At 51.5% G+C, this 21437-nt stretch overlaps 1 protein-coding gene across 1 annotated transcript in view; it reads right to left on the reverse strand.

Moving 5' to 3' along the window:
• EIF4G1 (eukaryotic translation initiation factor 4 gamma 1) overlaps positions 1-21437 on the reverse strand; it is a 119140-nt gene that overhangs the window by 36200 nt on the left and 61503 nt on the right. Inside the window, 8 exon segments of the mRNA XM_048506946.1 lie at positions 2266-2354; positions 4028-4075; positions 4078-4198; positions 4200-4715; positions 4718-4871; positions 4873-4945; positions 6811-6877; positions 8806-8898. Of these exon segments, the coding sequence (XP_048362903.1) occupies positions 2266-2354; positions 4028-4075; positions 4078-4198; positions 4200-4715; positions 4718-4871; positions 4873-4945; positions 6811-6877; positions 8806-8898 (1161 nt within the window).

Here is a 21437-nt window from a genome sequence, read left to right on the forward strand (position 1 = left end):
CCAGCATGATGTAGTCCATAACATCTGGAGGGCCACGAGTTTGACACCTATGATCTAAAGGGACACCAATCTCTGTGATTTTTGTCAACAGTTTTTCCATGCCACATTGGTGAATTTAACTCAGACAGCATCAAGTTCGGGGTTTCAAGGCAAAAGAGGAACAGAGGCGGTTTGCCATTGCCTTCCTCTGCTAAAAGCCCTGGACTTCCTGGGCGGTCTCCCCCCCAATTACTAACCGGGGGCTGACCCCGCTTAGTTTCTGAGATCTGACCAGATCAGGCTAGCCCAGGGGTAGGGAACCTGCGGCTCTCCAGATGTTCAGGAACTACAATTCCCATCAGCCTCTGTCAGCATGGCCAATTGGCCATGCTGACAGAGGCTGATGGGAATTGTAGTTCCTGAACATCTGGAGAGCCACTGGTTTCCTACCCCTGGGCTAGACTGAGCCACCCAGGCCAGGGCCCAAATGCTTTGCAAACATCTTTAACGAAAACAGGTTCTAAGGTTTGGAGGCTGATGCCCATTTCCAAGAAGAATCCACCAACGCCTCTTTGCTGTTTGCAAAAGCGCCCGTCAGCTTCAAGCCTCGGCTAGATGTCCGAGTGAATTTTCTTCTTGAAAGGTCACCAGCCCACTCGCATAGGAGGCCGTTCATCGGCAGAGGCTGATGCTTAGGGGCCTCTTCCGAATGGATGAACTCGTAATGCTGCTTATATTGACTCGGGCTATCGGTCTACCAAGGTCGGAACTGTTTACTCTGACTCAAGTCTTACAAGTTTCCTTCTTCCTGTCAGCTGGAAATTGAACTTGGGTCCCTCTATATCAGACCTGGGCATTATACGGCCTGTGGGCCACATCAAGCCTGCCGGATGACCCTGACTGGCCCCCCTGCCTTTTGGCCCGGCCTTCCACAATATTTTCTGTTTCTTATGCGGCCCCATGGAAAAAATAATTGCCCACCCCTGCTCTATATGCAAAAGAGATGCTTGACTGCTGAGCTATAGGGTCACCCCTCGGCTGCTGCCCTTCGTATTCCAACTTTGCAGTGCTTTCCCAAGATCTGAAGGCTTCTGCAGCTACTGGAAAGGGCTGATGTACAGGAGGGAGTTATTTTTTTTGCTCATGAAGATTGTTACAGCTATTCTTATATTATTTACAAGCAGTAAAGCCCACTGTGGGGGAAGATGCAAGGGCCCATAGCGAAGGGGGGAGGAGCAAGCATTTCCCCTCAACAAGAATTAGCTTTACAGGAGCCGTAGCATCTCAACCACCCTGAGACTGTGGCTTGGGGAAGGGTACAAAGGTGAGGCTTGGCGTGGAGAAGGGAGAGGGAGAGAAGGAAGGTGAGGCCGGGGGGGGGGGGATTATGGGAAGGTGGGTGGGAGGAGGGTAGAAAGGGGAGGCTTAGGTGGGGAGGAATAAAGAGGGGGTTGGTGAGGAGTGGATTACAATTTTTTTAAAAACACACGCTATCCCTCACAGAATTACAACTCGTCCTGAAGATCCGGGGGCGTCACGAAAATCAAAGCTAGCTACCTATTAATTAATTAATTAGTTAGTTAGTTAGTTAGTTAATTAATTAATTTAATTTAATATGCCGCCTTATCCCCGAAGGGCTCAGCGCAGTAAACAGCATAAAATCATAAATAAAACATACCATTTAAAACAATTATGTTCCAGCATAGGAACCCACGAAACCCATATACAGCCCTCCCCAGAAAAGAAATGGGTCCCAATGATGTTAAGGGACCCAATAAAACAGTGGGGGGCTGGCGGGGCGCAGGCACTATCATCAGCGGCTGGACTCTCCAAAGGGGTCCGGGTGGAATAGCCTGGCCTTGCAGGCTCCTGCGAGTGGAACTCTCCTGGTCCCGTAGGGCCCGGACAGCTGGTGGTAGCATGTTCCACTCACAGGCCGGGTGCCAGGAGCCGTAAAAGCCCTGGCCCGTGTGGAGGCCAGCCACGTCATCGAGGGGCCAGCGATCTCCAGTAAATTTGCCTCTGCTGAACGCAGAGGACGAGCCGGGACATATGGGGTAATGGTTTAAAAGTACGCGGAGCAAGAACAGAATCGCAGGAAGCAGTGACGAACAGCACAGTGGTCACAACTAGGGTGGTATGGCAGGCTTCATATGGAGGAGCAGGGAAAGAAAGTGTAAGTCCAAACTCCTCCTCTTTCTTCTAAAGGAAGTAAATGAATGAACGCTGCGGGGCCCACAGGAGCAGATTGGTGAGGGGACAACGGCGTGGGAAGCAGACACTCACCTCTTTGAACGCATCTAGCAGGTCGCCCAGGTTATCTTTCTTGTTCAGGTCCTTCAACTTCCGCTTCTTCTTTGGCACGGATACTGCTACTAGATGGCCCGGAAAAAGGTCAGAAAGGAGAACTGTCAGTCATGCCGCAGTAAACCCATTTCATGCCGACCATTCGCCGATTTGCTCCGGGAGAACAGGGGACTCCGTGTGAGTCCTTCGAGAGCAGGTGGGATGTGGGAGGCCCATAAACCTTTGCTCTTCTTCGCTTCTGCACGGCAGCCACTGCGGGGAGAGGGTCACGGGAGCCCGACCCACCTGTGGTCACTCTTCCGGGTTTCCAAAAGGAACTGGATTACGCTTTCACAGGAGAAGGGGAAGAACAAGACCGATCCCCTGCATCAGAAAGGTAGTGATGCAAGGGAAGGTTGAAGGCAACAGGACAAAAGGCTCAACTTGGGATGGATTGACTCTAGGGCCCCTTCTGCACACGCAAAATAATGTGTTTTCAAACCACTTTCACAACTGTTTGCAAGTGGATTTTGCTATATTCAAGACAGCTTCAAAGAGCACTGGAAAGCCAGTTTGAAAGTGCATTATTCTGCATGTGCGCAATGAGCCTAGAAAGGAAGCCACAGCCTTTGGTCAGCAAGACCTGAGCAAGGCTGCTAATTATGGGATGTTCTGGAGGACGCTGATTCATAGTTCGAAGCAACCTGAAGGCATCTCTCTCTCTCTCTCTCTCTCTCTCTCTCACCCACAAACGCTTTCGCCTGGCCTCAAGTTTTTAAACATTGTCTTATCTGCATTGTAGGTGCCAACGTGGCCCTCCAGGGCTAAATTATGATAATTCCCATCAGCCCTTGCCAGTATAGCCAATGCTCATGCTGGGAGGGACTGATGGAAATTGTAGTTTATGCACATCTGGAGGGCTGCGAGTTTGACTCCCCTGTAACTCAATGGGTCCAAAATTCTCAGTGTGTCAAAGCGACACGGCGCTGTCCTCGTTTTCGGGGACCAACTGAATCAAACAGGACTGTAGCCCTGCAGCAGAGCATGCAGAAAAAATGATTGCTTTGGACAGCCAGCATTTAAGAGACTTCCTTGGAGCGATGAGGGGAGATGGGTTAGAGTTGGAAGGTAGAGAGAGAGAGAAGTTAGCTAGAATGAAAATCCAAGAGAGCAGGTAGTCCACGTGCCCTCCCTTTGGGAGGCAGGAAACAGACTGAGGTCCTGGAAGGCAGTTCCTCCCAACAGGAAGAGGGAAAAAGTCATTTCCTGCCCGTCACTGGGTGTGGGACACAATGGGAACCACCCACAAGATGCTCTCCTCTCTGGCTCAGGGGGGTATCATCACTGACCTCTGGTGAATTCCTTTGGGGAAATGTACAAGCTAAAGCGTTGTTAATGAGCATCAGTGTTCCATCTCATAAGCTAGATAAATTATGGATTCATACAATTCCCATCAGCCCTGCTGATGGGAATTGTAGTCCATGAACATCTGAAGCACCAAAGTTGGACACCCCTGCACTACAACATGTAGTACCGGGTAGCAGCACTCTCTGGAGATAGGTCTGCCAAATTACTGGGCATTTGGAGAAAGCCTGGAAGAGGAGGGTCCTTCGCAGGGGATAATTCCAATACAGTCCACCGCCAAAGTATCAATTTTCTCCAGGGGAATGGGTTTCGACAGCCCAGAGATCAGTTGTGATACCAGGAGATATCCAGGCCCCACCTGGAGATTGGCAACCCTATTTACAGAATTCACGCTCACCTTGCATGGTCATCTCGGTGCTCTCTGAGGGCGAGGCTGCTGGCTGGCACTCGGCTCTTGAGTCTCAGCTGGCTCCTCTGCCTCCGGGCTCCCTCTGGCTCCAGGCTCCTCCTCCTCGGGCGTGTGTGATCCGGGCGTGGGCCACCCTCCACCGCTCCTCTCCATTTTCATCTTCCTCCTGCGCTCGGACATCTGGGCTGATGTCCGACTCGGGCTGCTCCTTGGGCTCCTCGCCTTCCTGCTTCCCCGGGACCCCTAGCCCGTTGGGTATCTGCAGCTCCTCAGGCTGGGCAATGGGGGACTCCTCGGCGAAATCTGGCTGACACAAGTGGGGCTCGGCCACGGATGCCTGCGGTTCCTCCTCCAACATCCCGTTCGCCTCCAAGGGGCCCTCCGGGGCCTCCTCGAGAGAAGGCGGAGGCGTCGGGGGAGCGGCCGGCAGAGTCACAGGAAGCTCCTCCAGCTCAGGAGCCTCTGGTTGGGGAGTCACTAACTCGGCAGCGGCTGCTCCTTCTTCTTCTCCTTCGTCGTCCACAGGCATCTCTGTTGGCGCCAGCTGGAGAGGAAGCTCGGGAAGGGGGCTAGCAGCTGGCTGCTCCTTGGAGGTCTGGTGGTCACAAAGTCGGGTCCTCCCAGGCAGTACCAGACCCCTCGGCACTGTAGTGGTCGCATCTGGACGGCTCGGGAGGGATAATAATCTGAAGGCTCCTCCAGCAACTCCTCTGTAGTGTCCACAGTAAGGGGGCTCTCTGCGTGCACCAGCGTCACAGCGGCCGGCAGCGCAGCCTCGGCCTCGGCCTCGGCATCAGCCTCAGCGATGAGGGGTGTATGGCGGGGAGACGGGATGCCGGGATTTGCTAGTCTGGCGGTAGGAAACGTGGTTTACTGATGATGATAGCCGGTCTTGGGACGATCTGCCTGCAAAAAAAGGACAAAGAACGGTGAGTGCGGAGGCAAAGGGAAAGCAGCGGGTTTACTGGCCAATCCCTACAGATAGTTGAAGGGCTAGAAGAGTCAAACGTCACCCCCCCCCCCTCCAAAGAAGTCCTTTCTTTCCGATCGCCACTATCAGGGAGGTAACTGACTATTGCAGGCTGTCCATAAGCAGGTTTCAGTCCACTAGCGCCACAGAGCCACAAGATTTTTGGGGTATAAAGCTTTCGAGGATCAAAGGACCCTTCATCAGACTGTCAAAACCATATAACTGGAAAAATGTTCTGTTTTTAATTTCATTGCGTTTGATTTGCTCACGCTTTTAAATTGTTTTAACTGTAATTATCTGGTATTTTTATGGTGTTTAATTTTGTATCCCGCCCAGTGCCTTTGGGGGGGGGGGGGTGTACAATAAGTTTAATAATAAATAAAATAAATAAAATCTGGTTGCGCAGTTTACCATGCGATTTAACTATTCTCCAAGATTAAACTGAATCGCATTTCTAAAACCTGCTTTTTGTCCTGTTTGGTTTAGTGTTGCGTATCTCTTTGCTATATCCCTCAGTGGTCTGCCCTCCAAGTACTCAGGCTGGGCGGGGTCGCACTCCAGCTTAGATTCTGAGATTGGGCTGAAGCAAAACTGGAACCAAGCGTCGTGGTCAGAAACCAAAACCACCCTTTTCTGCTATCACCGTGGCTGTTGGCAGTATTCAGCTAAGGCAGTGGTTCTCAACTTGGGGGTCGGGATCCCTTTGGAAGTCGAACAACCCTTTCACAGGGGTCGCCTAAGACTCTCTGCATCAGTGTTCTCCGTCTGTAAAATGGGTAAATGTTAGGGTTGGAAATGTTAGGGTTGGAAACAAATACTTTATGAACTGTATTAAAGGATCACGGGCATTAGGGAAGGCTGAGAACCACTGGATGGCTATGGGATAACCAGAAATGGCATGCTCCTACTTGGTGTACTTCTCCCTCAAGGTATGCTGGAGGACCTACTGGTGATCCCCTTGGCCCCAAGGCGCATCCGGGTTGGTTCCCTCACAAGGGCCAGGGGCTTTTACTGCTCTGGGTCCCCACCTGGTGGAACAGGCTCGGTGAGATCAGGGTCTCCATGGACATACAGAGTTTCCACAGGGCCTGCAAAATGGACCTTGTCTTGCCAGGCATTTGGCTGTAGCCAGGATGATTTTAACTGCCATGAAGAAACATCTGGCCTCCCCGTAGGCCACACAAAGGGGAGGGGAGGCTGAAGCCATCTGCAAGCCTTAGCATTTTATATGTATTATTATGGGATATGTTTTAAATTGTTTTATGACTGGATGGACACCACCCTGAGCCTTTGGGGAAGGGCGGTATATAAATATGATAAATAAATAAATAAAAAAATATGTTTAGTTTGATGAAGAGAAGGTTAAGAGGTGACACGATAGCCATGTTTAGATATTTGAAGGGATGTCAAAAGCTGGTGAGGGAGCAAGCTTGTTTTCTGCTGCTCCAGAGACCGGCACCAGGAGCAATGGGTTCAAGGTGAAGGAAAAGAGGTGCCACTTAAACATCAGGAAGAACTTCCTGAGAGTCAGGGCTGTTTGACAGCGGAATTGACCACCTCGGAGTGTGGTGGAGTCTCCTTCTTTGGTGGTTTAAAAGAGAGGCTGGATGGCCATCTGTCAGGGATGCTTTGATTGTGTGTTCCTGCATGACAGGAGGTAGGACTTGATGGCCCTGGGGTCTCTTCCAACTCTTAAGGGATTTCTGGTGCATCCTGAGTCCTCGCATTAGCATGCAAGGAAACTCTGAGCTAGCAATGTGGGCACTGCATCACAAATAGGGTAGCAACACAGGCATCCTACCTGGCCGGACTATCACTGCTACGTGGGGTGTCTCTCCATTGGCCTGGGGCTCTGGACCGCTTCCAGCCTGCAAAAAAGGAGGTGAGAGTAGCATTAGGCGCAGCAGCGCAGGAACCACGTCCATCCTTTCCTTGCGGCTGTTTCAGTTCTACAGAAATGTCCTCACAGCAGGAAAGAGCATTTCTCAAGGCTCATTAGTTAAGAACAGCAGCCCTCCTCCCTAGAGCTTTTCTGAGGCAGGCTTTATGCACGACAGGGAATCTTCCTGACAGTGCACTGATTTCAGAGGCCTTGGAGATGCTCGGGAGCCTCTGTGACTCAGCGCTGTGTCACCAAAAGACCCTCCTCCGTCCCCGCAGAGAGAGGCATACATGAGCTCTGGCTAACTACCGAGGCCAGTTGTGCTGCAGAACAGCTATCTCTGCATCAGCCTGCTGGGACAAGCTTTAACACATTTTGCATCAGCATTAAATAAGAACATAAGAACATGCCTCACACTGGATCAGACCAGAGTCCATATAGTCCAGCTCTCTGCTACTCGCAGTGGCCCACCAGGTGCCTTTGGGAGCTCACATGCAGGATGTGAAAGCAAGGGCCTTCTGCGGTTGTTGCTCCAGAGCACCTGGACTGTTAAGGCATTTGCAATCTCAGATCAAAGAGGACCAAGATTGGTAGCCATGAATCGACTTCTCCTCCATAAATCTGTCCAAGCCCTTTTTAAAGCTATCCATGTGAGTGGCCATCACCACCTCCTGTGGCAGCATATTCCAAACACCAATCACACGTTGCGTGAAGAAGTGTTTCCTTTGATTAGTCCTAATTCTTCCCCCCAGCATCTTCAATGAATGCCCCCTGGTTCTAGTATTAATAGAATACTTATGAATGCCCCCTGATTCTAGTATTAATAGAAACCCTCACCTTCTTTCTAAACTAAAAGGAGGAGGAGGAGGAGTTTGGATTTATGTCCCACCTTTCTCTTCTGTAAGGAGACTCAAAGGGGCTTACAATCTCCTTTCCCTTCCCCCCTCCTCACAACAAACACAGTGAGGTGGGTGGGGCTGAGAGAGTTCGAAGAATCAGGATTCAGACCTCCAGGGGTTCTCCAGGGATGCTCAGACTGTTGCTCTCATCAGTTCTGCCACCATGGCCAATTGGCCATGGTGGCAGGGGCTGATGGGAATTGTAGTTCATGAACATCTGGAGAGCCGCAGGTTGCAGGCCCCTGGACTAGCCCAAGGTCACCCAGCCGGAATGCAGGAGTATGGGAACACATCTTGTTCACCAGACAAGCCTCTGCCACTCAGGTGGAGGAGTGGGGAATCAAACCCGGTTCTCCAGATTAAAACCACCTGCTCTTAACCACTACACCACGCTGGCCTCCTTACCGAGAGCCCTCCCCTACCCCCACCATCAGGAGATTCCCCAGGTTTTATTTCCTCTTGGCTTTCGCTAGCAACAACAGCCTTCACATCATGCCAGCTGCATTACTACCCCTGTATGAACTATGCCCTAAGAATGGGCAACTGTGGCTTGCATATAGGAGAGGTTTGCTGTGTGAATGAAGACTCCCAGCCCACTCCGACTGCTAAATTCTAAAATAAAGAAGAGGAAGAAGAGTTTGGATTTATATCCCCCCTTTCTCTCCTGTAGGAGACTCAAAAGGGGCTGACAATCTCCTTGCCCTTCCCCCCTCACAACAAACACCCTGTGAGGTAGGTGGGGCTGAGAGAGCTCAGAGAAGCTGTGACTAGCCCAAGGTCACCCAGCTGGCGTGTGTGGGAGTGCACAGGCTAAACTGAATTCCCCAGATAAGCCTCCACAACTCAAGCGGCAGAGCTGGGAATCAAACCAGGTTCCTCCAGATCAGAGTGCACCTGCTCTTAGCCACTACGCCACTGCTGCTCCTACAGGACTTGCGTGATCAAAATAGGACAGGATGCTTAAACCGCAGGGAAAGGAGAGATCAGAGATGAAGAAGAAAGGAGCGTCCGTTACCTGTGGAGGAGTGGGGGTGGAGGAAGTTCTGGCGCCAGACATTATTTCCTCCGTGATATCCTTGCCACCCTGATTCGGATCTCGTATCCGGATCTGCCAGCCCATGGAAGAGAGAGACAGAGAGATACTTGCGGTTAGTGGGATGAAGAGAAGGATCCCATGAGGGGCCCAGGCGAAGGCATCATAGACTTGGTCCCTACCCATGATTCCCCCTTAAGAGAACCAGGAAGGGGAAATCGGCAGCTTGCAGGAAATCCAGGCAGGGCCATTCATCCAGTCCCCAGCTTATTGCATTCCGTGAAACACTGCCTCTGAACATGGAAGTTTCATTTAGTGGTCATGGGGGGCCAGTGGTGGAAATTGCCACCCTGCAGCCCGCATACGGTGACCCCATAGCATTGTTGAGGCACGAGACGAACAGAGTTGGTTTGCGGTTGCCTGCCACTACTGGCTAAAATGGAGACCATGCCTCGACAGGAAGTGACGGAATTCTTTTTCCTGCCTCCCTGAAATGGGGTGGAAATCGCCCACCAGGATGTCCTCCGCCTCCAAGAGAAGGGGGGGTTCCTCTGCGCAGCCATGCTGGATTTCCTCGGTGGTCCCCCACCCAAGTACTAACCACGGTTGACTCTTCTTAGCAGCCTAGATCTGATGAGATCAGGCCAGCCACGGCCGACCAGGTCAGGGCAACCGAGGCGCTGGTTGGCCCTTAATCAGTCTAGCCTCCACAGATCTCCCTGGTCCCTTTTAGAGCCACTGTCCTACGTGCAGAACCACCTTTCCATCCATCAGCAAACACACACACACACACACACCCCACACACACACAAATATCTTACATGTGCTGGGAACCTGGGGGGCGCAGAGAGCAGGGAACGGGTCTGTCCAGCTTCCGACGGTCGTCCTTGCAGGGGCCTACACACGCCCTACGACAACTCGCACTCGGCACGGACCTCACAGGACCCATGACAAGGAGCAAGCTGTGTGGAAGAGAGCCGCCATCCTGTCCCCCAATCGGGAAGCTCCCCTGTCTCCACGCCGACTGCCCTGCCTCCCGCCCTACCACAGGGCTGAGGCCAGGAGGAAGTAAGAGCCCCTTCCTCCTGGCCCTGAGCGCCCAGGGTGGGTGGCTGGCTGCTGGAGGGGAGGGCTGGGGAGGCCAGGGAGAGGCCGATCCCTTAGCAGCAGCCCATGAGGTCACAAGCAAGCTCTGTTTGGCAGGTCTGGTCGTGGCAGCTGAGCCAACACAATCAGGCTCAGCCAAGTCTGTGCAGAGCCCTTTCTCTGACCTCGGCTGGCACCACGGCCAAGGGAGAAGGCCCTGGCAAAGCAAGGCAGGGCATCCGAGGAGAACCAGATGTTTACTGTCCCCCCTGCACCCTCCCCTCCGACGGCACAGCCCCTCTCCCCTTGCCTAATAGGATGGCTCTTGCATTCTGATGTGGGCTGGCTCATGTCACAATGCCCTGGGAGACGCCTGCAAGCCATTGGCTGGGGCCTCCTTTGCTCCTTTTGGGAGAGAGTGGGATACCAGGTAGGGCGCACTCGTCGCCAATCCCATCTGCTGTAAGAGACCTTCGCCTCCCCTGCCCGTAACTAACCTCAACCACAGGGCAACTTCAGAGCTCCTGAAGGAGCAGCAGTGGCATAGGAGGTTAAGAGCTCATGTATCTAATCTGGAGGAACTGGGTTTGATTCTCCGCTCTGCCACCTGATCTGTGGAGGCTTATCTGGGGAATTCAGATTAGCCTGTACACTCCCACACACGCCTGCTGGGTGACCTTGGGCTAGTCACAGCTTCTCGGAGCTCTCTCAGCCCCACCTACCTCACAGGGTGTTTGTTGTGAGGGGGGAAGGGCAAGGAGATTGTCAGCCCCTTTGAGTCTCCTGCAGGAGAGAAAGGGGGGATATAAATCCAAGCTCTTCTTCTTCTTCTTCTCCTCCTGGCTACGGAAGCCAAGTCCACGCTCAAATCCCAAGCAGCTGGAAACATATTTGCATTAAACTTTTACAGTCCGCTCCTCCAAGAGAAGAACAAGAGTTTGGATTTATATCCCCCCTTTCTCTCCTGTAGGAGACTCAAAGGGGCTTATAATCTGCTTGCCCTTCCCCCCTCACAACAAACACCCTGTGAGGTGGGTGGGGCTGAGAGAGACTCCGAAGAACTGAGACTCACCCAAGGTCACCCAGCTGTGTTGGGAGTGCACAAGCTAAACTAGTGCACCAGATCAGCTGCCACAGCTCAAGTGGCAGAGAATCAAACCCAATTCCCCAGATTAGAGTGCACCTGCTCTTAACCACTACACCATGCTGGCTCGAGCGTAGACGGACCGTTAAAGGACAGGCGAAATGTGCAGCCCGCTGATCTTGCATTCGCCGTGGTAGCCTCATAGTTAGCATTTACACAACGGGAGTGTTAAAAGCCCATCGCTGGCACTGTCTAGATTTCAGAGCCTCCATGTTTCCCATGGAGCACAGGAAGCTAGAAACGAGGAGGAGGAGATGGCTGCAGGTGGCCACTGGGAATCATTGGTCCGGTGGCATGGGAAACAGCCGGTTGAACCCTGTGGATTAATTCCACCCACAACGGTTCTTTCCTGGGGTCTATTTGTCGGCCCTCCGGGGTAACTGCTTGGCCACTCTAAGAAACCGGGCACTGTACTTGGGTGTTCCTTCAATAGGAAACAGGTCCTCTTCTGACAGAAGAGAAGAAGTGAGAGAAGGGCCCGAAAAGAGACATCTGGAGAACCTCAGCAGTGTGGGGGCTCAGTGCGCAGAAGGGTTAAGCCAAAGGTGTCGTGGAAGCAGAGGATTTTGGGAAAAGGGGTGCAGGGGGTGGGAAGACGCCATACCACTTCTGTATTTGGAGGGGTCCCCCTGTCTATGTTAAGGTTGCTCTCCTCTGCTGGTTTGGTCAGTAGGTGCCTCATGGCAGCCATGCCTTGAAGCTAACTAACTGAGTCAATTTCTTTACCATGCCATATGCATGCCACTCTCCCCAAAGAAGAACCCAACAGTGGAATGGGGGCGGGGATGTATCAGCTGAGGCACCAGGTGAGCATGCTGCTACCTGGGACTTTTGATGTTCAGTTTCCTGGTTGGCTCAGATCCAGGTCTATCTAGTTCAGCTGTTCTGGGTCGGATCCCACCTTTTAAAAATCCACGAGATGGTTCCAGTAGCCTTTTGCATTGGAGGATGGCTTCTTAGAACATAAGAGCTCTGCTGGATCAGGCCAGTGGTCATAGAATCATAGAGTTGGAAGAGACCCCAAGGGCCATCCAGTCCAACCCCCTGCCACGCAGGAACACAGAATCAAAGCACTCCTGACAGATGGCCATCCAGCCTCTCTTTAAAAACCTCCAAAGAAGGAGACTCCACCACACTCCGAGGCAGTGCGTTCCACCGTCGAACAGCCCCTACTGTCAGGAAGTTATTCCTAATGTTTAGGTGGAATCTCTTTTCCTTCCCCTTGAACCCATGACTCCTGGTCCTAGTCTCTGGAGCAGCAGAAAACAAGCTTGCTCCCTCACCAACATGGCGGAAGCACATGACGCTCCCTCACCAACATGATGAGTTTGTGCACCCCAGCTTGTGAGCCACTGTTCTATACCAGGGGTCTGCAACCTGTGACTCTCCAGATGTTCATGGACTACAATGTTCATGGACTACATTGTAGTTCAGTGATGGCGAACCTATGGCACGGGTGCCAGAGGTGGCACTCGGAGCCCTCGCTGTGGGCACGCACACACAGAGTTTGTCCTGTGGGGGGCAGGAAATCACATACACACACCCCCACACACACATCTAGGCTGGCTTGGGCCACTGAGCACAACGTGCGTGCATTGCTGTGAGCAGGGAGGACTCAGCTAGTGGGCCTGGTGCCTGTTCTCCGGGTGGCTGTTGCCTGAGGGGCGGGGGTTGCAGAGGAGGCAGAGATGCTAGAGAGGCACAGAGCGGTGCACGCGGGACTTGCTGGAAGCTAGATCAGGCTGGCCCCTGCTCGAGTGGGGCAGAGGAAGAGGGAGCCAACCGGGTTTTTTTAAACTAAAACCTCAGGTTAAATTGCTGGGTTGGCACTTTGTGATAAATAAATGGGGTTTGGGTTGCAATTTGGGCACTTGGTCTCAAAAAGGTTCGCCATCACTGTTGTAGTTGCTTGGGAGGATGGCTCCGTAGAACATAAGAACTCTGCTGGATCAGGCCATGTTCTTGGACTACGCGGCCATGCTGGCAGGGGCTGATGGGATTTGTAGTCCATGAACACCTGGAGAGCCGCAGGTTGCAGACCCCTGTTCTATACCATGTCTTATACTGCCCCCATGCATGATCTACTTTGCAAATGGTACAGAATCAGGGAAGAACAGACAGACAGGAAGCAAGTGTCCAGCCAGGGATTTCCACACCCCCAGTGCATCCTGGGTGCACGGACCGCACTTAGAGGAGCACTTAGATTTCCCACTGCTCAGGATATCACTGCTCTGGGCACACAGATCCAAGCAGATTTTTAACCTCGGAGTCGGCGTGCGCAGAGGCTGAGGAAGGCGGCTGAGTTTTCTGCCATGACTCAGCACATCGACGCCGGCAGCCCGCAAAAGGCTGAGCCACCCGGCCCCGTCTGCAAAGCGACAACGCAATGCAATTGGGTAAGAATTATTTATGGCTGACACGTGACCAGAGACACCCTACTGGCCAGATCAGCCTGTCGCTGCGGGAAATAAATACTGCTTCCAAGTTCCGTGGCTGTCAATAACTAAGGAACATTAGAACCAGCTCTCTACATATAAGCATCAGCTACACACACACACACACACACACACAGAGCGAGAGAGAGAGAGAGAGAGAGAGAGAGAGAGAGAGAGGAGAGAGAGAGAGAGAGAGAGAGAGAGAGAGAGAGAGAGAGAGAGAGAGAGAGAGAGAGAGAGAGAAGGGTGGGGAAATATTTAATCTTGGCCTGTATTTATTTGGCTAAGTGAAACCGGGGTCAAAGCTCATGACAACTATTACCTGGTCTTGAGAGCTGGGCTCATATTTACGCAGCTGCATCAACAGTAGGTGGAAGACACCAGCGACAGCCAGGGAATGCAAACAGAGCTGCGACCGGTCATGCACAACTATTTGCAAGTGGGTATCGTAATCTGGTGCCACAGCTGCCCCACGGTAATAGCTGCAACCACTCCAGAGGGTAGCAAATGCAAGAAGCAGCCGGATGCGGTTTTCACAGTCGACACGCGTCCCAAAGAGCTCTCTCCGCCTTCCCCGACCTCTCCAACAGAGCAAGAAGATCCACAGCGGGCCTCGGGTTTGTGCACTTCTTCCAAACCTCCCCCCTCCCGGATCAGGAGATGCCATGGCCACTTAAAGGCACAGGGCAACATCTTCCAATTTAGGCATTGCTGGGTTAGAACCGTAGAGTTGGAAGAGGCCCCGAGGGCCATCCAGTCCAACCCCCTGCCATGCAGGAACACACCATCAAAGCACTCCCGACATGGGTTCATGCAGCCTCTGTTTAAAGACCTCCAAAGAAGGAGACTCCACAACTTTCCGAGGCACTGAATTCCACTGGTTCTACTACAGCAGGGATGGCGAACCTTTTCGAGACCGAGTGCCCAAATTGCAACCCAAAACCCACTTATTTATAGCAAAGTGTCAACATGGCAATTTAACCTGAATACTGAGGTTTAAGTTTAGAAAAAACAGTTGGCTCCGAGGCGCACTCAGGAGTAAGCTTGGTGAAGCAACCATGCAACACTTCGAATGGGTGAATCACGACCCTAGGAGGGTTTACTCAGAAGCAAGCCCCATTGCCAGCAACTGAGCTTACTCCCGGGTAAAGGATCATGCCCAGGCCAGCCTAGATGTCTGTGTGTGGGGTGGTGGTGGTGGTGATTTTCTGCCCCCCTCACATGATGAACTCTGTGCATGCGTGCCCACAGAAAGGGCTCTGAGTGCCACCTCTGGCACCCGTGCCATAGGTTCACCACCACTGTACTACAGGGTTCTGCCTGTAGTAGAATCCTAAGGAGGTAGACTGCACCAATTCTGGTTGGAAGTGATGTGTTTAAATTGTCCTTAAAAGCTGTTTTAATCCCGCCTGCTCTCCAAGCTAGTAAAGTTACTGCTTCCCGTTTTATTCTTGCCCAGTAGAGCCTGCTCAACTGTGATCCCTATTTGCAGTTTGACACGGTATGACCGTCCGGCCCATTCTCCCAACTCATTCTGCGGCATGCAGGGATCAGGACCACGTGCTGTGCCGGAACGGACAGGGAGGAGATGCCCCAAACCCACACCTGAGGGGGTGGAGAAGCATCCACACGCATCATGACACTTCTAAGCGCACAGAGCATAACCCTGAAGGGAGGAACAGAGGTGCCAATCTAGTGCCCTGATGGAGACACAGAAGTACCGCAGCTTCTATGCACGTCCCTGGTAACATCTGGTTTTAACATAACATCTGTTTGTAACATGGAGACCTTCAGAGTACCCAACTCAGACAACTCCATTTCTACTCGCATCAGATGAAAGGAGTTCTGACTCTAGCACAGTGATGGCGAACCTTTTCGAGACCGAGTGCCCAAACTGCAACCCAAAACCCACTCATTTATCGCAAAGTGCCCACATGGCAATTTAACCCGAATGCTGAGGTTTTAGTTAAGAAAAAACGGTTGGCTCTGAGGCATGCGTTACTCGGGAGCAAGCTTGGTGGTAGTCAGTGGCTTTGCTTTGAAGCAACCAGGCAACTCTTCGAATGGTGAATCACGACCCTAGGAGGGTTTACTCAGAAGCAAGCCCCATTGCCAGCAACCGAGCTTACTCCCAGGTAAAGGATTGCGCTTTAGTTCTTCGCATGAAAATCAGTGGGGTTTAACAGCGCTTAACAGGGTTACCTACGCTGCTTCCCCAAAACTAGGTCTTAGGTTTAATGCTAATAATCGAGCCCAGCAGCCCAGGCCAGCCTAGATGTGTGTGTGGGAGGGAGTGATTTTCCGCCCCCCACATGATGAACTCTGTTGTGCGTGCCCACAGAGAGAGCTCTGAGTGCCACCTCTGGCACCCGTGCCATAGGTTCACCATCACTGCTCTAGCGCATAACCCGAAAACCTTGTCAGTCTCAAAGGTGCTTTTGGAGTCAAATCTAGTTCTTCTACTGCAGTCCAACGTGGCTACCCTCTGAAATTATCCTCGGGATACCTTGCAAAGCTTAAAACCCAATGTGTGATAAAACCACGATCAAAAAGGCTGTGGAATGGCCAACAGCGATGTTACCTTAACAAACAGGACTGGGATTAGCTTGGTAAAAAACAAACCAAGCTCCCAAGAACTCCAGCAGAGTTGCCAATTTCCAGGTGGGGCATAGAGATCTGGATTTACAACCGATCCCCAGACAAGACAGATCAGTTCTCTTGGAGAAAATGGTTGAAGGGTGGCTTTCCCACCTGCCCAGCCCACATTCCACTCCCAAATCTCCAGGAATTTCCCCACCCAGAGTAGAGGAGGAGGAGGAGGAGGAGTTTGGATTTATACCCTACCTTTGTCTCTTATAAGAAGCCTCAAAGTGGCTTACAAACTCCTTCCCTTTCTCCCCCCACAACAGACATCTTGCAAGGTAGGTGGGCTGAGAGACTTCAGAGAGAACTGTGACTTGCCCAGGATCACCCAGCACAGGGGTCTTCAAACTATGGCCCTCCAGGTGTTCATGGACTACAATTCCCATCAGCCCCTGCCAGCATGGCCAAGTGGCAGGGCTGATGGGAATTGTAGTTCATGAACATCTGGGGGGGCATAGTTTGAAGACCCCTGACCCAGCAGGATTCTAGGAGTACAGAAACACATCTGGTTCACCAGATAAGCCTCTGCCACTCAGGTGGAGGAGTGGGGAATCAAACCAGGCTCCCCCAGATTAGAGTTCACCGGCTCTTAACAACTACACCAGGCTGGCTCTCAACACCACTGCTCTTAACCACTATACCGTGCTGGTACACCCAACTGAAGAAACCCATTTTTAAAATGCACTCAGAAACAAACAAAAGAAATGCACTCAGAAACAAACAGAAAGAAGAAAGCCATTTTTAAAAGGCACTCAGAAACAAACAGAAAGAAACAAACCTCAGAAGGTTGCTCCAAGAAGAGGAGGAGGAGGAGGAGGAGTTTGGATTCATACCCATCTGTCTCTCCTGTAAGAAGACTCAAAGGTGCTTACAAACTCCTTCCCTTCCTCTCTCCACAATAATCACCTTGTGAGGTAGGTGGGGCTGAGAGAGTTCCGAAGAACTGTGACTAGCCCAAGGCCACTCAGCAGGCATCACATGCAGCAGCAGGGAAACAAACCTGTTTCACCGGATAAGTCTGCTGCTCATGAGGAGGAGTGGGGAATCAAACCCGACTTTCCAGATCAGAGTCCCCCGCTCTTAACCACTGTACAACACTGGCTCCCAAACTAGAAGAGAGTTTGGTCATGAGGGCGGTACAGCCAAGGTGGTCCCGCCCTCCCTGCAGCCCCCCAGCTTGCTGTGTGCCCGTCCTTTCTCGGAAGGGTGCCGCCCTTGCCTAAGTGCAGGAAGCAGCTCAGACAAAAGAGCAGATGCTTCCCAGAGCGTCCTACCCGCGACACCTCTTCATTCACACAAGGAGCAGCCCCTCAGTCGCTCGCCTCTCACCTGGCAGTTTTACTGATGTTGCCAGAGCAGCAGTGAAACGGATGGTGCAGAAGCAACTGCTGTACCACCGCCATATCGCACAAATTGGGCCACAGAATTTTCGTGGGTTCCTGCCGACACACAGCTCCGAGCTGCCTCCCGCTGACAATTCTCAGCGCTGGATTACGGGCAAGGCCGCATTCCGGACTTTCGTCCCTTGCTGAACTCTGACCCCACCCCCGCCTGCCACGCTCTCTTCACCAGCAACTGCACAAACAAATGCACGGGTGTCGTCGTCCCCCGTCTCCCCATCCTGCCAAGCCAACGGCTGAGATTCCCCTGCAAGAAGGCAAACTGCAGCGCTGAACAGGCAAGCAGTCTTTTAGGCTCACCACGTTGCTGGGAGAAAAGCATCGTCTTGCAATGTGTCAACAGACACTGAGGTAAGGGTTAACATAAGAACATAAGAACAAGCCAGCTGGATCAGACCAGAGTCCATCTAGTCCAGCACTCTGCTACTCACAGTGGCCCACCAGGTGCCTTTGGGAGCTCACAAGCAGGACGGGAAAGCAAGGGCCTGCTGCTGCTGCTGCTGCTCCCGAGCACTTGGTCTGCTAAGGCATTTGCAATCTCAGATCAAAGAGGACCAAGATTGGTAGCCATAGATCGACTCCTCCTCCATAAATCTGTCCAAGCCCCTTTTAAAGCTATCCAGGTTAGTGGCCATCACCACCTCCTGTGGCAGCATATTCCAAACACCAATCACGCGTTGCGTGAAGAAGTGTTTCCTTTTATTAGTCCTAATTCTTCCCCCCAGCATCTTCAATGAATGCCCCCTGGTTCTAGTATTGTGAGAAAGAGAGAAAAATTTGTGTGCAAGGATCTCAGTGTGGGTGCCTTCAGATAACCCTGGAGGAGATCAATTGGCCTTATGCAGCATGGCTTCAAAGAGAGAGCAGGAGCTCTTGCGGGGGGGGGGGGGGGGGAGATGCCTGGAAAGGGTGTGGCTCAGTGGTAGAGAACTTGCTGGGGGTGCTGAAGGGCCCTAGTTCAATCCCTGCAATCTCCAGTTAAAAGGACCCAGGCAGTAGGTGCTACAAAAGGCTCTGGCTGGGATACGATATTTAAGGAAGAACAAAAAATTCTGAACGTAACAATTTTTGGGGGGAAAAAACTGAAGCCTTTTTAGTTCGGAATTACGGGAGAGAATTTTCCTAAGCAATATACCCGTGGTGGTGAACCTTTGGCACTCCTGATGTTATGGACTACAATTCCCATCAGCCAATTGGCCATGCTGGCAGGGGCTGATGGGAATTGTAGTCCATAACATCTGGAGTGCCAAAGGTTCACCACCACTGCAATATACAATAGTCAAGCAATCCAAAAACAAAAAAGCAGCACAGCGGTAATCAACAACTAGTCGGTTGGCTCAAGTTATAGTGTTGTGCCTACATGTATATGACGACCGCAGCAAGGACTTTATATGTGCAAAAATGGAGAGATAGCATGATACCAACAAAAGAGGACTGGAGCCTTACAATTACGGAATGTTCAGAAATGGCAAAGTTGACGACACTAAGAGACAACGGTTTGGACAATTTTTAAAAAACCTGGAAACATTTTAAGGAATATCTTTTGAAAACCTACTCAAATGGAGAAGCAGAGCTTGAATTCTAAAGAAAACAGTAGATTGTAACCACTAGAATACATTTGAGAAATAACTATTGAATTAATGTCTTAATTGAACATGCGCGAACCTAAACATAACTTTTAATCAAAAACAAGATAACTCGAAGTCCATATACGATGCGTAGTGGGTTTTATGTTTGTACATTTTGTTTGTTTTGTACGTGAGAAAATTTTTTCTCTTTCTTTTATTCTATCTATCAATCAATCAATCAAATGAAAGGCTCCGGAGAGCCACTGCCAGTTCAAGAAGGAAACACTGACTTTGATGGACAGATTGATTCAGTATAAGGCAGCTTCCTACACATATTTTAGCGGTGAGGCAACGTGCTCCGTGGTAGACATCTGCTTTGCAAGCATAAGAACATAAGAACAAGCCAGCTGGATCAGGCCAGAGTCCATCTAGTCCAGCTCTCTGCTACTCGCAGTGGCCCACCAGGTGCCTTTGGGAGCTCACAGGCAGGAGGTGAAAGCAATGGCCTTCTGCTGCTGTTGCTGCTGCTCCGGAGCACCTGGTCTGTTAAGGCATTTGCAACTTCAGATCAAGAAGGATCAAGATTGGTAGCCATAAATCGACTTCTCCTCCATAAATCTGTCCAAGCCCCTTTTAAAGCTATCCAGGTTAGTGGCCATCACCACCTCCTGTGGCAGCATATTCCAAACACCAATCACACGTTGCATGAAGAAGTGTTTCCTTTTATTAGTCCTAATTCTTCCCCCCAGCATTTTCAATGAATGCCCCCTGGTTCTAGTATTGTGAGAAAGAGAGAAAAATTTCTCTCTGTCCACATTTTCTACCCCAGGCATAATTTTATAGACTTCAATCATATCCCCCCTCAGACGTCTCCTCTCCAAACTAAAGAGTCCCAAACGCTGCAGCCTCTCCTCATAGGGAAGGTGCTCCAGTCCCTCAATCATCCTTGTTGCCCTTCTCTGCACTTTTTCTATCTCCTCAAAAGCAAAAAGTCATGGGTTCAATCCTTGTTATCTCCAGTTAAAAGGACCAGGCAGGAGATGATGTGAAAGACCTCGGCCTGATAACTTGGAGAGCAGCTCCAGTCTGGGTAGACCAGGGGTCTGCAACCTGCGGCTCTCCAGATGTTCGTGGACTATAATTCCCATCAGCCCCTGCCATCATGGTCGTGGCTGATGGGAACTGTAGTTCACGAACATCTGGAAAGTCGCAGGTTGCAGACCCCTGGAGTAGACTATACTAATTTTGATCTGATTCAGTAAAAGGAACCTTCAGTGTGTTCATGTAAGAATCTTTTCTCTTTGCTTCCATGCAGATCTTGGCTAGGTCAAGGGCACCAAACGAGGAACTACTTCGTGCCAGCACACAAAACGAGTTGGAATGCACTTCCGAAACTGCAACCACATATTTAGCTTCAAAGCGTGGCATGACTTAGCCCAGCGGAGAATGTCGCATCCTAGACTCTGAAGACTGAATAATTATAGACGGCAGACAATTGCTTTTAATGACAGGTGATGAGAGAGCAACTCCAAGACTGATGGGCAAGATCAACCAAACTGCTGATGAAGTGGGAAAAGCTAACCGTGAAACGGGGCAGGTAACAGGGAGCTCATCCCATTTCCGGACTTTGGGATTCTTCCTGATGGGGCACTTCTGACACATAGATTGCTTGGTGATGTTTTGGCTTCGTTTGTAGTCTTATTTGCTTTTATACGCGCTCTTTGTATTACATCTGCACAGGGGGAGGGGGGACGGACCCGTCATTTGGTCGAGGTCCGCTCACCTGGGGGGGGAAGGGTAGGAGGGGTGAAAGGTCAATCATTTGGTCATGGCCACCCACTCTGGGGAGAGTGAGAGCATGGGGGAGGGGGGCCGGTATTTGGTTGTGGCCCACCCACCTTGGAGGGAAGGGGAGGGAGCCGAGAATCTGATTGTAGCCCATTTCACCCTGGAGGAAAGGTGAAGGAGTGGGGAAGAACCTGGCATCTGGCTGTGACCCACCCACTCTGTGGGGAGGAGAGGGTTAGAGAGAAGAAGGGGGCTTGTCATGTGTTCAAGACCCACCTACCCTCGGGGGAAGAATAGGGAGTGGGAGGGGCCACATCATGTAGTTGAGGCCCACCCACCCTGGGGAGAAAGGGGCAGGGAGGAAAGGGGTCCCGACATCTCGTTGGGGCCCACCCACCCACCCTGGTTTGGAAGGGGGCCCGTTATGTCGGTATAGTATTATTTCTATTTCCGTTGCCTTTACGTGGCATACGATACCTTGTTCTTTTGATGGCCTCCAGACCATCGGTCCATCAAGGTCCAAACTCGGATGGGCAGGTTCTCAGGTAGA

Source organism: Sphaerodactylus townsendi, linkage group LG08, assembly GCF_021028975.2.
Source record: "Sphaerodactylus townsendi isolate TG3544 linkage group LG08, MPM_Stown_v2.3, whole genome shotgun sequence".
NCBI lineage: Eukaryota > Metazoa > Chordata > Lepidosauria > Squamata > Sphaerodactylidae > Sphaerodactylus > Sphaerodactylus townsendi.